The sequence below is a fragment of the Marmota monax genome, unplaced genomic scaffold (genome assembly GCF_021218885.2).
Source record: "Marmota monax isolate L192 unplaced genomic scaffold, Marmota_monax_Labrador192_F-V1.1 WCK01_AAM20220418_F8-fsc00066, whole genome shotgun sequence".
Classification (NCBI taxonomy): Eukaryota; Metazoa; Chordata; class Mammalia; order Rodentia; family Sciuridae; genus Marmota; species Marmota monax.
The window spans coordinates 7,337,649-7,354,201 of NW_026692805.1; the positions used below are offsets into that span (position 1 = coordinate 7,337,649).

General features: G+C 34.5%; 1 protein-coding gene across 24 annotated transcripts in view; it reads right to left on the reverse strand.

Moving 5' to 3' along the window:
* Pard3 (par-3 family cell polarity regulator) overlaps positions 1-16,553 on the reverse strand; it is a 667,456-nt gene that overhangs the window by 269,652 nt on the left and 381,251 nt on the right. For all 24 annotated transcript variants that reach the window (XM_058580585.1, XM_046448315.2, XM_046448314.2 and 21 more), the window contains 2 exons: positions 9,666-9,757; positions 7,973-8,056 (listed from right to left, as the gene is read on the reverse strand). In XM_058580585.1, the coding sequence (XP_058436568.1) occupies positions 7,973-8,056; positions 9,666-9,757 (176 nt within the window). The remainder of the gene's footprint in view (positions 1-7,972; positions 8,057-9,665; positions 9,758-16,553) is intronic.

The window sequence follows — 16,553 nt, forward strand, 5'->3', positions numbered from 1 at the left end:
AAAAAAAAAAAAAAGAGAGAGAGAAAGAAAGAAAAAATTGATGTATTTATTAATGCACTTTATTAATTTATTAATGCACTGGTCACTTTCATGAAGAAATAACCATAGAGCTTAGAGATAGGTTAAAAAAAAATCCTACCACACTTCCCCTATAAATCCAATGTAAACCCTATTCAGTTTATATGCTTTTCAAGCAAATGGATTTTTTTTCTGGTTAGTCTCAAACATTCCTCCTCTTCTACTGTTTCCTACATCTTTTTCCATTCCAAATATTTTTCCTAAACAAACAAAAATAAGCAATTGTGTAGACATTTCTTTCAAGTCTTTCCTCACAGTTCTTGAACAATTCTCTTTAAAAAGTCAAAGTAAAACTACAGTCACAGAAAGCAAGCCATTGAAATGCTGCATCTTTGTACATGATTTTGGATGCATAATTAGAAATTTAACTGCTTAGATTATATTAAGGATTGCACCACTACATTTTTACAAGGTTCATTAGCCTAATTATACACTTAATTAAAATAAACTCAGTCACACATGGTAACATTTTCAAATCTAAGTATAAATTACAACCAATGATAAAACTGAAAATAAGTAACAAATGTTTTATTGACATCTAAATTGGCTGAGTAAGTCTGAGTTTTGCTTTGATAATGTAAACTCCCACAACTGCCACCCAGCTGTATGGAAATGATCATAATTCATCTTAATAAAAGCTGACACAGTGTAAACACCACAACTGTAGTGAAGGCAGAGTATGAATGGGCAGAACAGGATCCCATTAAAAGAAATCTGTCACCTCCCAGAGTGCTGGAGTGGGAGAGGGGGGCAGCATTACCTACATGATCCCCCAAACCACAGTCAATGACAGAGCCCACTGCAGCACAAGAAAGTTTAAAGACAACTAAAATTAAGCAAACAAACAAAAAATCTTTGGACTGAGGGTGTAACTCTGTGGTTACACAGAGTATTTGTCTAGCACCCATGAGGAGAGGAGAGGAGGGGAGGAGGGAGGAGAAGAGAGATAAGCTTATGGACGAGAAAAGGTAGTACCAAAAAGAAACAGGTAAATAAAAATGTACAATTTCTAGCTGGATGTGGTGGCACATAAATCTGTAAATTTATGTAAATTCTGTAAATAGCCTGTAAATCTCAGCAACTCCAAAGGCAACAGATTACAAGTTCCAGGCAGGCTGGGCAACATAGTGAGACCCTATCTTAAAAAGGGCTAGAGATATAGCTCAGTTACCATTAAGGTTTTCTGTATTCAATCCCCAAGTACCAATACAAACAACAGGAAAGGGGTGGGGGTGGGGGGCCGGAGGTGGAGAAATCTACAGATTCAGGCAGAAATGATAGATACTATCACACTACATTCAAAAAAAACGTAATTTATCTGATTGTAAAATGCAAACTTTTCTTTCTGAACCAACAGATTATTGTCCGTTATTATGCACAAAATATTCTGACAAAAGACTATTGACCAATTAAATTAATTTAAATTGTATTTTTTTCAAAAGCAATGAATTAAGTACTCAGAGTTCAAGAGCATATTTATTCTGTGCTAATTCCATAAGGTTCACATTGATTCTAAGTCTTATTAACATATGTACCCAATTAACTAAACAAATGTGTATTGAGATTCTCAAATTTAAAATGTAACAATAAATTTTCTCTTAGTTTCATGATATAGGAAAAAAATCATTTTCCACAATTGTGTAGACAAATCACTACCTCCCCAGACAACCAGAATACCAAGCAATATTGGAAAGAATTCTAAGGTATATAATAGAATGTTAAGATAAAATATATTCTCATGATTTAATCATTTTTATTAGCTGTCAATGCCACATTCTTTTGTAAAATGAATTACATTTATTGTCCTATTTAAACCATACAGAAGTCATGATTCCCATCACTTCACATAGAGGCTGAGGCTAAGTGAAGTTAACCTGATCATAGTATAAAGACAGAGCTAGGTTACATCCAGGTATTCCAGATTGTTCCTAACAACCCCTCTGCAAATAACAATTGAATAACAACCAGGTAAATTATAACCCAGAGAGCCAAACTCATATTTTGCTGAAATAATTAAATAAATGAATCTCAAGATCTTCCAAAAATTGTTTGCCTACTACTCTTACAGAAAGAAGAACATTTGGGCTGGGGATATAGCTCAGTGGTAGGTCACTTGCCGAGCATTCATACAAAGCCCTAGCACCACAGATTTAACAAAAAAAAAAAGGAGAACAGTAGCTTGAGGGAAACTTAATCATTTCATAATATACCCCAAACAAACATATTTCAGTAACTTCCTAGATAATTAATGTGCACTCATATTAATACAGAATACATTTTGTAGAATAGAAACAGTAATACATACAGAATGCACATTTTCCAACAGGGTCATTTTTATTTCAACACAAAACCCCCAAACATTACAAATATTCTCTTAGGCATATGAATTTAGGGGGGCTTAAACGATAGGAGAATTTATGGACAATAATGTAAGTAAGCAATAGGTAGGTGTAAAAGGGAGAAGTCATAAAAGAAACCTCAGCACATTAGCTCTTTAAAGAAGCTTTTCCTAAGGATGTGAATGCTTCATCTGATACTCTGAATATTAAGTTGTAAAAAACTTACTTGGGGAAAAAAGTCAAAACCAGACAAATCAAAAGACAGTACACAGGTTAAAAAAATAATCATCCTAAGAAGAGAAGTAATGAGAAATTAGACCAGTTGCCAACACAGGCAAATTGCAGAAACTCAGAAACACACCCAGACCCACCCAGGCATATTTATATCCACAATGGTGCACCATCTCACCAGGCCCTGATTTTCTCCCTACATGAGAATTGGGTCCTAAAAAGAATTATGTGAGCACATTTTACTAACTGGGAGATGGTGGATGGGTTTGTTTATTTCTTTTTTTCCTTTTTGTTTGTGAATTCCTGAGAACAGGCGGGGGAAGGGAAAATGTGCAAAATAGCAGCCCATTGCCACAAAAGGCTTTCTTGTCAACCAGTAAGTGAAACTGAAAAAAATATGGATGGTTGCTTCCCCCAAATATAAACAGAAAACAGATAAGGGAGTTTTAAACATGACAAATAGTAGACTATAAACTCCAGGCCATCAGGCATTTTTGTTTATTTGATTCCCTAGGGCAAAGGCTGGCAAACTACAGTCCATGAGTCAAACCAGCCAGCACATGATTTTGTAAGAGAAGCTTTCCTAAAACACAGCCACACTCCTTTGTTAGTTTGTTTGCTTGTTTTTGCAATACACAGGAATAAAAACCAGGAACTCACAAATGCTTTGCAAGTTCGCTGTCACTTAATTACATTCCCAGCCCTTTAAATTTTTATTATTTTTTTATTTTGAGTCAGGCCTGAGTTGCCCAGGCTGCCCTCAAACCTGATGATCCTCCTGCCTCAGCCTCCCCAGGAGTGGAATTACAGGTGTATGTCATTACACCTGGTCATTTGTTTGTATTTTGTCAATGATAGTGTTCAAACTACTATGAATATGAGTAGTTGCAACAGAACCTCATGGACTCATGCCCCTGAGGGTCTCTTTACAGAAAATTTGTGAATTCCTGATCTGGGATATCCTCTGCACCAGAAATTTGTTCATTGGTAGATGCTAGATCTCTTTTTTTAAAAAACTCTGCTTAAGTAAAATTAATAAACACAAACATAATTACTATTTCTATAAGGAAAAAGTAATACCAAAGAGATTCTAAGTGCCACAGATTTAAATATCAAGATGAATGTATACAAACATCCATTACAGAAAAGATTCAGAGAAGCAGTCTATACTGTATATAAATATGTTGTAAACATATTTGTTTCCATATGGGAAAAGATTTAGAATATGTACTACGAGTTAGATTGGAGTCCAAGTAAGACGAATAAAAGTCTCTACAGGGTTATCTTCTAATACATCATGATTCAAAGAATTTACTATTTCCCACCCAATCATGCATACTTGTATACAGCATCTTCCGCATAACATATTTTTGGAATGACTATTTCCAGAACAATGTCCCTGGAATAGGTCAAGTCAGTGTGCTACATTCAATAGTTCTACTTTCTCTAAATCCCAATGACACTTAGCATGTATCTTTTTATATACATATCTCTCAATTAAGTCCCTTGAAACCAACTATAAAATTTTATAATTTTAATAGGTCAACTTCTATTTCAGCAAGCAATTTTCTCTTACTTTTTATAGACTTAATGATATATCATTAAGTTTATTAATTTTATTTAAGCAGATTAAAAAAAAAAAAAAGATCTAGTATCTACCAATTACAATTTCGGTTGCAGAGGATATCCCAGATCAGGAATTCACAAATTTTCAATATCATTAGAAAGTCTCAAGAAAACTCACTAAATATTATTGAGGCCAGGATATGTCACTGCTGCTTTATTTTTAATCTAGTAATGTCAAAGCTAAAATGGATTCATTCATTCATGGGTTCATTCATTTCTTTGCCAAGTAAAAGCAATACCTAAAATCCTATGGTCCAATATCTATGAATAGGTCCTAGAAACATAAAAATATATAAAATAAAGCATGGTCTTCTACCAAAGGAAGTCAAAATCCTGTGTTTTAAATTTTCTGAATATAGAAATATTTGTTATTTAAATGAGGTTACCTTTGCCACTTAAATCAGGGTGAAATGAAATGTTTGGTATGGAGGGAAACTTGATTTCAAGGATGTGAAACTGTGACTAAGGAGTTCTGGAGGGAGATGAGTTAATTGTTTTTAATAACGTGAAGGAAGATAACTAAAGAAAAACATCATCAAGGTGAAGATGGTACTGTCACCATCTCTAAGTATCAAGAGACGGTCATCCAAGGAAGGATTGGAAGGTGATCTGATTGTCATTAATGTTCCAGATCAAATAGTCATGGCAAGATCCTTGAGTTCACAATTTTAAATTACTATTTTCCTTAATTAGATGTGACATTCGAGATAGTCTGGAGGGTGTTCCATTTTGCTTAGATACATAATTCCAATTCTGAATTGTACCTTAGACTCCTTGACTTTGAAAATCAAAATGGGAAAGCAATACTGATGTGTATTTATCACATGTATAAAAATAAGTATTCAGTAAGAGTTATTCAATTAGTTATGTCTCCAAAATTGAGAAGGCCCAAGAAAGATTGGAATATTGCACCATGGAAGGCATTCATGGAAATTTCCACTTACGTACCATGAATATGTATCCTTGTATTCCCAATAGAGGTATGTGCAATTTCTTCATGAGTTCCACTTAATTTCTTCCTTTCTGCTATTCCATACTGCTTAATTTGCCCTTGCAGCCACCATGGAGTTGATGCAGCTCCCTTTATAAGCTGTCATCACATTTAAATTTGTCATCCTCAACAAGCCAGCTTCAGTTACCAAATGCAGACAATTCTTCCTCTCTCAGCTCACAGATCACTATTAAATAACTGTATCAACATTTATCACATAATTATAATTGTGTGATTTCTCGGCTATCACTCCATCTAGACTGCAAATTCCCAGAGGAAAACTATTTCCTATTTATCTTTATTTCCTAGCACCTAATACAGGAATTATCACAAGATGAATGCTTGGAAAGGATTCCAACTGAATTTGAGGAACCCACTTTGAAGCATTTCTGGGTGTATTTGGGCTCAAGAAGATCAGTGTCTGGGAGTATGAGCAGCCTACCTGCTTCTCCTTCCCCATTGTCTACCCACCTTTGAAAAACCATGACTATCATGGTGGAAGTTTAAAGATGCAACACAAGACTTGAATAAAAACAAAACAAAAAAATTTTTCTGTTTCCATATAAAAATTGGTGATGCCTAAAAAGGGCATATAAAGAATGTGTTTTTCTTAAATAAGTTTTTGTCTATATATAGGGAATCTGCACAATATTTTCTTCATTAAGTGCCAAATTAATAGTAATTTAAAAAGGACTCAGCTATAGAAAAAATTTTAGTTCTGCAAAGAGATATTATACCACTTGAATATGTTCAGTGAATCAAAACTGAACACCATGGTAACCAGCAACTAAAGGCCATGTTGGGTTCTGTCAAAGTCTTCCTATGAATTAATCTAAATAATAGGTGTATTTTCCTATCTTATTCCCCTTTTGCTTTAAGTGTTTCATGTAATATTTATTTCATCCTAATATCATTTAATGTTGAGGTAGTAAATATGTTTAAAATGATTTAAAAAATGACATGTTTGTAAAGGAAATACTGGTTTGAAGCTGGTACATGAACACTTTAATTTCATTTGTTATGAGTTAAGTTTCACAGATAGTTTAAGGCACATTACTATTGGGAAGCCATAATCCATTTTACCTGCTTACCTTTTTGTCTCCTATTCATAAAATATTTTCAAGAAATTCTTAAGTTTTTTTTTAACATATTTTTTAAAGGAAATAAAGACAAGGTCTACTTTGAAAACCGTTTAACTGAAAGTTCTTTGAAGAAATTTTATTGCTCCTTTAGAGTTCAAAAATAAAAATAAAAGAAAGGAGGAGAAAAAATGAAAGCAATCACAACTCTGAATGTAATACCACTCAAAAATTCAAGGTGAATTTCGGGTACTAGTATAAAGCAGCAACATTCAAGATTCATTGTACTCCAGCAGAGTTCTAAGAAAAACAGAGTCTCAGCTTTGAGGTATTCCATAAATCAGATGCTTTACCAAAGGACTGAAATATGGACTTGCCAAAATTAGTAACATAAAAGAAAGGTGGTAAGATTGCTCAGCTACTTACATTAAAAACAAAAAGTACATATTTAATCATACAAATGCAATTTATACTTCGTCTGTCTTTTTAAAGACACTAGAAATGTATAATTCCTTGATCATGGATTTGATTGTATCTAAGGCTTCGGGTTGGCAGTCTAAGCTCCTGGTCACTCAGTCACTTGTCTAGGTTCTCAGACACTGGTCTCAATGTTCAGTCACTGGTCTCTCAGGCTACTTTCCAACTTCCCCTTTTCTCTTCCCATGAAAAGAAAGGGTAGATGAAAAACAATAAGGTTAAAAGAATAAAAGAAATAAGGAATTAAAAATTAAGATGCCAAAAATTAACAAGGTAATCAATAGATAGGCAAATAAGAGAGACTGCAATAAAACTGCTGAGTCAAACATGAGATTAAGTTCCTGGGGAAGAATGCCACGCATTTCACGTGTCCAGGATGGATCCCCACCAGGCATTATTGCCAAAATCAATTCACACATTTGAATATATTAAAACCAAGATTACAATTATGGTTTCACAGGGGAAAAGAAAAAGGATCAGAATTAAGGAATCTCATGGGACACATGCAGCTTTTAAGGATGTATCTTCTGTACCATAATGAAGTCTCGATTAACAAACACTGGACCATTTTGAAATTCTGAATATTTGGAGATTAAAGTGAATGAAGGAGTTAGAAACCACAAGAAAGGGATAAATCTCCAGCATGCTTCATTTTCTAAAATTTCAAACTCACAGGGTATTTTATAATTATCTAAGTCAGTAAAATTGTAGAACTAAATAATCATAAAGGCAAATTTAAAATTAATCATCACCCAAGTTATCCAGGTAATTTTTACTGCATGAATTTTTTCCAGGTAAATGCTTTAAGATCTCCTAAACTTTGCAATTCCAGGTGGAATTCTAACTAATGCCATCAATTCACGGCAAAGTCAAATGTTAGCTTAGATTCGATGAACAATAAACTTATTATGATAATTTAAATGCACAATTTCTTCTTGTGCCTGTAAAGCCTCTCTTCATTAGGCTAAGAACGTTCTGTGATTAGGATACATACGTATGAATGGAGCAGCAGTTGCCCCCAAGTGAAAATGTTTTCTATTAAGCATATGTGAAGTCAACACCACTCTATATCTGAGCATAAATGAAGGGAAAAAAAAAAAAAAAAACCACTCCACATTATGATTCAATTAAAAACCTCCAAGATACATTACCTGCCTCCTCGAGCACTGAAAGGCACTACATGGATTCCCAGAGGCCCTCCATCGTTGGGGACTTGTACGAGCTTTACCATATCACTGTGAGACAATGATGAATGAGGGAGCATGAACGTGTACTGTAAACAAACCAAACCAAACAAAAAAACCGCCACAACACAGACACACAGTAAACAACAAAAGAAAACAAAACAAAAATCCCACCAAGTATACAGGCATATACACACATAATTGAGGATATAAGCATGGTGATGAAGGCCACGTCAAACAGCACATACCTGAACACTAGTCTGATGGCATGGAGGGAGAGCAATCATCAGAGATAACTACATTAAAAACAACACAGAACCATTTCTCTTGGACCATGCTCTTCCATATAATATAAACTCATGCTTTGCAAATCAAATCTTGAGACTTCCACTGAAAATTTTCCATCTGCATATCTATGTCATAGACTCTGAAGATTAGCTGAATAAATCGGCTGTATCTATACAGCACATGATAATTTACCAAGTACTCTGACATTTGTCTCATCATTGATCCAGTGAGGTCAAAGATTTTGCCCCTGTGGGTGACCATGCAGAGGATAGCCTAATTGTCCTTACTGCCCACTATTCTATGATATTTCAGTCACCATTTCTTAATTTGTTTTGAGAGAGCCTTTCAAGTGTGGGTTCTATCTACCGATACTCTCTCTCAGAGATTACTAACAATTTCAACACCTGTTTAATAATTGGCTAAGCAAATAAGAATGGTACAACTTAAATAAATTTAACTTATTTCAATTTATTATTTTAATTTGTTATTTGTTCTAAAAAGAAATATGGCACAGCAAGTATGTCTCCAGTGGAAATACTCTAAGTGCCAATTGATGTATACTTAATCATAACCTGATCCTAGAGCCTGCTTAATATCACTATTATCTTAGAGCCCTACCTTGGAAAAACAAAGAGAAAACAGAATTGAGATATAATATCAATGTCTACACCACCAACTTTACCCACATTGAAAGAAAGAAACCTGTATGACTATCTTACCTGCTCTAAGATATTGAGGTTCTGAGAATAGCTTCCATTTTAACATGTCAATAATTACAACAATCACAGTGTTATAATACTACTGGAAAATATTTTGTTCTTTTGTATTTCAAATCATGTTTAAAGTCCCTGATCTATGATCTTTAATCAAATGTCTTGAGATATTCTATTTCTTCAAATTAAAAATACATATATATGTATATATATACATATACATACACACCACAATACTGACTAATGCTGATGTGATCCAACTAGTTTTTCATGTAACATATAGACAAATTTTTTTTAAGTTAACAAAGTTGAAGAACGAATAACCAAAATACTGACAAAGCAATCTGAAAACAAAGCGTTTACAGTGCTGTTAACATGATGAACATTTTCAATCAAATACTATTTTAATGTTCTAATTTAATAGTATTTGCCACGGCATGAAACTCAGGACAGGTACATAAGAACTTCCATGCTTCACTGCTCACATTACGTAATTAACTCAACAGATGAAAGATGTTCTTGGGAAAAACAAATCAAAGCAGGGCATGTTTCCTAACTAAGCACAAACATTCCGCATGCCATATGCTTTTGGAATACTTGCTGCAATTAATGATGCTACATGTATATAACAAATATAGTTAAAACCATCAGTAACTTACTCCAGAGAAAAGCTGGGTATATTCTCCAAACCAGTGTCAGCATGTCCAACTGGTTCCACACGGCTACTGTCTTCTTCTGTCCCCTCCTCGTCCTGGAGACAGCAAAGACACAAGAGAAGCACACTGTTAGGTTCATTTCCACAATGTGAAAGGGAAGCAGGATAAAACCCCAGTCTAATAGTCAGTATGATCAAGTTAACTAGGTCTTTCCTCTAGGGAGAATGACCTTCAGTAAGATGGGTGTGAGTGTGAGTTGAATTTTAAAACAACAGCATCTGAAGTTAGCATATCCCAGAAGTTAAAAACTATACTGCTGGGATAAGGAAAGAAAACTGAACTTTCATGCCACTTTTCTCATCTCATTATTTTAACTTCTCTTCTTTTGACATATGTTTGAGGAAATAATTATATATTACTACAATGTTATGGTATTCTAATAAATAAATAAGAGTGACTCTGGGGATGCATGTTTAAAAGTGTTTATAGATCAAAACATTTGAGAAACTATAATCCATGACCACTACCAAAATCTTTGAAGTCACTATTTGAGAATCCCTCCTCTCCTAACTCAGCATGTCAACTGGAACATGTCGTAAGCAGAATCCCAGACATAGAATACTTCATCCTGGGAAATTTCACAAGAAGTTACCTTAGCCAATGGACTATCCTGGAGGTGTTCATAAAGACATTAACATCTTAGCCACGAAGGATCATGTTTGTTTACTTTTACATATCAAGCAAAAACAAATAGCAAAACAATCAGCATCTACCCTCACCATTTTTATTCCTCCATCAAAAATATTTTGTAAAATAGGTTCCAGTGTGTTATAGACACTGGATAAAGTATGCTGAAACTGAAAAAGGTGCATGTGGAATAAATGTGGTAGTTCATAAAAATGAATGAAATGCTACCTAAAAATATTCCTTAATTTATAATGTTAGCCATTGCCTTTTCATTAGGGAGTTTCACAAATACTTAAGTTGGTTTTTCAAGTTGATACCATGCCTGATATCATGGTCTTGTTTACCAAATTATAATAGTTTAAAAATATTCAGATCTCCAAACACAATGGTTAAAAGGCCCATGTGTATTTTACCTAGTATCCACACTGTCTGGCACCTGTTAGACACTCTGTAAATATTTTCCTAATTAACGCAAAATCATCCCGAGGAATCTCTAGGGATGCCCCAAGGTAAGTACATAAAATTTATTTATTTTATTTCTTGGATGTTTACAACTAAAATTGATGTATATATACAATTTGTTAGGGTTTTCTTTTCCTACTGCACAAATTGGGCAACAATGATTTTACTATGAACTTATTAAATCACTTATATTATGAAAGAGTCTACCATTGAGAAAAATGTTAAATTTATCCATGTATTTGAGAGATTCCCAGTAGCAATGCATATGCCATCAAGAGAGAGATCCATCAATAAAATGATAAGTACTAGGGGTCAAGACACAATGCAGAATATATACTAAATTTGGGCAGAATGATTCATAATGTCCTCTTGCTAATTCTACTGAGAATATACCAAAATAAGCAGCAGAATGCACTGAGCTTGTTGGTGAGTTGTAGAAGTGCTCCATACATCCCGGATGGTGGTGCACTGCATGGAGCCAGGCTACTTGAAGATTGATGATCCTGCGTTTTGAGAGGCTCTAATATGTACTTCTTAGTCATCTATCTCTCTTAAGCACCAGCACATACTACATCTCAAAGGTTAACAGCATCTTGAACCTGCCTAGGAACAGCACTTTGAATGTAAACACAAACTCCCAAAATGATGCTTTTCCATTGGGAGTGGGGGTGGGGAAGAGAGCTAACACGATTGTTTATAAACCAGATGTAAGACATAAAATAATCTTACAAGACATTTTGTTTCGGGATTCATTAATAATTTAAGCAGCACTGAAATGCCACCAAGATGTATCACCAACTGAAACACCTATGTTGCAATGAAATTGCCACATAAATGAAAAGCCCCCAACTACAGTGATAAACCAGTAACTGATAATTTACGCATTCATTGTTCCCACAGTGGCCATTACCAGACCCCCCAGAGCATGTAGAATATTATATCATGTGGCTGCATATGGTGTTCAGTTTGGATTGCAACATTGACTGCCCTGAGGCTGAGCTGCAGTTGCTGTGGGAACCACAGCTCAGAATTTCTCAACTTTTAGATGTGTAAATATCAGCTCCTATATGGTTTTATTTTGTTGTCTGGTACTTTCTTAAAGCTGTAACTGAACACAGCTACTTTTAGCAAGATTTATGCATTGAATTCCATTGTAACCATAGCAAATGAAGCTCAGTTGTTGTATACCTTAAATCAATATTTAAGCACCACACTATTAATTTAAACTAGACAGTGTTAAAGAACTTCCATATGAAATAGTATACAATTTTTTGAGCATAGAGTTCAGAGTCAGGCTCAATGGAGCACTCCTGTGCTACTTAGGAGGCTAAAACAGGAGGATCACAAGTTTCAGCCCAGCCTGGCAACTTAGGGAGTCCTTTGTTTCAAAATAAAAATGATAATTTTAGAAAAGAGTTGGCAATATGGCACATAGCTCAGTGGTAGAGCACTTGTCTAGCATGTTCAAGGCCCTAAGTTCGATCATCAACACTGGGAAAGTATTTTAAATTCTTGAATCTGAATATTCAGATTCTAGAATTTAAAATACTACTCTAGCATTTCCCAATTTTATAGCCTTGGACAAGTTATATACCTTTTCTTTGTCCATCTCTTTTTCTGAAAAATGGGAACAATAAAAACTTATTCCTCTTGGGACTACTAGGTAAATCCAAGTCAAAAGTATGACATGGTGTCTCAGATACAGTAACTACCCAAATGAATGGCAATTTATAAATGTCACTGAAAACAGAAATTATTTATACATAAAATATACCTTGATAAATATCTTAGGGCAATTATACACAAACAAAAGATGATCTCCCTCTTTTCAGGCAAAACATCTATCTATAAGTGTTACCATTAATACGTAATGTTATAATGTATACAGCACAGTTAAACATATAATGTGTTACATTTAATATGCATATCCACCCCTATATACTGTGCCTTGCAAAAGAATTTAATAGAAACTTACCGCATAATCAATTCAATTAGAATTTTTTTCTAAAGTTGAATTTTGCATAACTAATAAATTTTGCACTTTGCTATATATGAAATATTTACATTGTAAAATGTCTTTGGAATAGGAAAACAAGAAAAAGATAAATAAATGCTTATATAATCAAGTGAATGGCAAGAGGAGGAAAATACTACAGGTTAGTGGTGAGGAAATTTTTAAAGAGAAGGTAAGATTTAAGAACTATAAAGCACCTCCAAAATATGTACAATTACTATGCACCATTTAAAAATATGAATAAAAAAAGAATTCTGAAGATGTAAAATTTTAGCCTCTTTGCAAGCTCATAAGTTAACCTGATATATCTTCATGAATGGTGACAAGAGATACAAGACTCTTAGAACACAGACAAAAAGCTGATTGCTATTATTCCTTTGGCCAGAATACCATCCATACAGGCAGCATTTCTTCAAGCAAAATTTTTCAAAAGGCAAGGGGAGGTGGGCCTCAGGACACTGGCACACACAGAAAAACCTTGAGCTTACAGACCTTAAATCTTTTAAACAAATACTAAAGATGCTTGCTCACTGTGAAAGAGATGCTATGCCTGTGTTTCAAGGTTGGGCGCTATACAAAAATCAATGAAACAAGATGTGTGTTACCAAGTTATATAGAACACAAGAAAACTATGGAAAATTATTTCCCAACAACATTTAAACTAAACACTGACGAATGATAACACTTAGATGATTACTGAGTAGAAAAAAACAAGGGATATCACTAATGAATGCTCTAGGATAACAATACCTTATGAATAGGAACAAATTCTACTAGATGAAAGAGCATACCTTCTATACTAAGGAGAAATGATTATTCAGTGTAGAACTAAATTTCTCAAACAGAACAATATAATGTGAGAGTTGAAAAAGTAAAGTTTCAGAAATGTAATCTCTTTATTTCCCATATGCAGGGGAAAGCCCAAGGAAGCAGCAACTAGTTCAGATTAGAGCAGAAGATGGAGATATTAGGGAGGTCCATCTCCATCAGAAAAAAAGAAATTAATAATTGAATAATATTCTTAAATATTTTGGAAATAACAGAAATCTTACAGTAGCCAGAGAAAACTGTAAGGAAAAATTAAAAATTCTTATCAAGAAAACAAAGCAATTTTTTTAAAATTCAAATAGATTAACTTTAAGCACCACAAAAGAAAATGTGGAAAACAGTAAGTTTAATCAAACTACTAGGTTATGCCACGAGCAATTCTTACACTGCCATGGCAACATGACGCTGGCTAGTGAAGGAACTGTGTGTGTGTGTGTTCGTGATTGAACCCCAGGCCTTGCACAACACATAAATCATGTGCTTCACCACCAAGCTACACACCCAACCCTAAACTTAGACTTTTGCTGCAGCAATATTGAGAGGATGGAACCAGAAAAGTGAAAGTGGCATTAAAAGACCAGTTTTCATCTCCAACAGGGCAAGGCAACAAATGTCAGTAAATTGTAATCAGAAAAAGAATGACATTCGTATATTATATTGTTTATTTACATGGAAGGAGGGATCAGAACAGGTCTAGGGAGAAGTCTACAAGATTGTGGAACAGTGAAGAGGAGTTGCTAGTTTTTATACTAAGCTTTTTAGTATGATTTCTCTATTTTTATTCTGAGGGCACATTTGAAATGCCTGCCAAGGAGTGGAGGGACTTTTTGATTCCAACTAAACATCCAAGCTCTGGAGACTCTCACAGGCACCTGACATCAGATTTACTTTGAAGGATATAAGGTATGAAACAACTTGCCATCAAGGCAGCACCCTGCTCCTGTCCTAGGGAGGTAAGTGCTCCCAGAATCTCTCAGAGCTGTTCAGCAATTATGCTGGTAGATCCCCCAGTTAACAGAGCTCAAGGGCAGGGAAAGGAACTCACTATATGTATTTCCAAGAGTTATCCTGGCTTAAACATCTCATACTGCAGAAAAACCAGTATCTCTTGTAACACCATCATAATCAGAGCTGCTCAGATACAGACTCAATTTACCAATCAGAAATCACTTGTAGCATAAAAACAGCTATTAAACCTTTAATAGATTTCCAGAAAAAGGGAACCCAAAATAGCCAAATTTAAATTCTTATGCATAATACAATAAAGAAGGAGGAGTCAAAGTAGCCAAAGAAGAGAAAAGTATGAGATGTTAATAAGTTTGGCCTAAGTCTGTTCCTATACTTAGGTGATAACATTTGGCCAAAGGGGCCTCCAAATGTACTGAACAGCAGCCTGGCTTGCTGTGAAAGCATGCTGCAACTAAACCTAGAAAGTATACCCCGATAACTAAGCAACTGAGCCTCAGCCAATCACTGAACACTGCCAAAGTATGCCTAAAAGCTGCAAAGAGATCTACACTACTCTGATAACCTCTACAGGTCTGTACTTTGTTTTTCTATTTCTTATTATAAAAATAGCTCTCCAGTAGGGCATTCTGAATATTCTGTCTGAAAACTTATGCTGTCATAGGTGGTTCTAGGACTTTTTTGAGGGGATGGTATCACCTGGTCTATTTTTCTTTTAACAGAGAGAAAATGAACACTTGATAAGCCTAGATCAGAAGGGTAAGTTTTAGATCAGGTAGATATGCCTGGTAGACAAGGGGAGATAAAAGTGTTATGTGACACTATTTGTTATAGGCATCTAGTAAAAATTAACATTTCTTCCTTTATGCTAATAATATAAAGGCTAAACCTCAACTGAAAAACATTTATAGTGCCAATAGATAATACATTTTTGAAATTACAAGTAAATAAAACTAATTTTGGCTAAACTGCTAATTATAATTTAAATTTGGAAATCTTTCTGGTTCTATCACATTCTCCCCTGTTTGAGTTCTAGATATTCGCCCTCCTCATACATTTAAAAAAAAAAATACAAAAGAACTAAGTAGATGCCATCCAAAGTTGTACAAGTTATAATTAGAACAGTTAAGATGTAAATTCCTCCTTCATCATTCACCATATAAAAATTACAAATGTTTACAAAACGAAGAAAAAAACCACACTGTCTACCTCCCAGAAACATAAGGAAACCTAATCCAGAAAGTAATCATCTGCATATCCACATTCAAATTCATAGTTTCAGGGAACTAAATATTTTGAATAATTCTGCTGAAAGAAAAGCCTGTTATTTTAAGAAAACATCATTTTTAAAGTGTTTTATAAAAAATAAAGTTATGATCCTTAGTTTCCTATCTATCTTTGATTTTTTGGGGGGAGGGGCGCGGTGGGCACCAGGGATTGAACTCACTAGCACTCAAACACTGAGCCACATCCTCAGCCCTATTTTGTATTTTATTAGAGACAGAGTCTCACTGAGTTGCTTAGTGCCTCTCTTTTGCTGAGGCTGGCTTTGAATTTTCCGATCCTCCCTTGTCAGTTTCCTGAGCCACTGGGAGTTGAGGCGTGTGCCACTGCGCCAGGCTTTTATCTTTCATTTTAATGCTTAGGTAGTACAAAAGGAAATGAAAGCTCTTGTGGTACTCTCGTCAACAAATTTACAAATTTATTTTTCCTCAAGTGGTTTTATTACTATTAAGAGAATAAAATATTTTAATTGTTTCCATTATATTGCTCCAAAAATGATTTACTAACTGGTCTTTTTCACACTTTGAGAGTACCTTGAAGATTTTCCTGACTGAATGAGAGACATGTTAACTATTCATAAACCATAGTATCCTAGAAAAAATATTTATTTGGAGTTGACACATGAATTAAACTATTTTTCCTTTCAATTA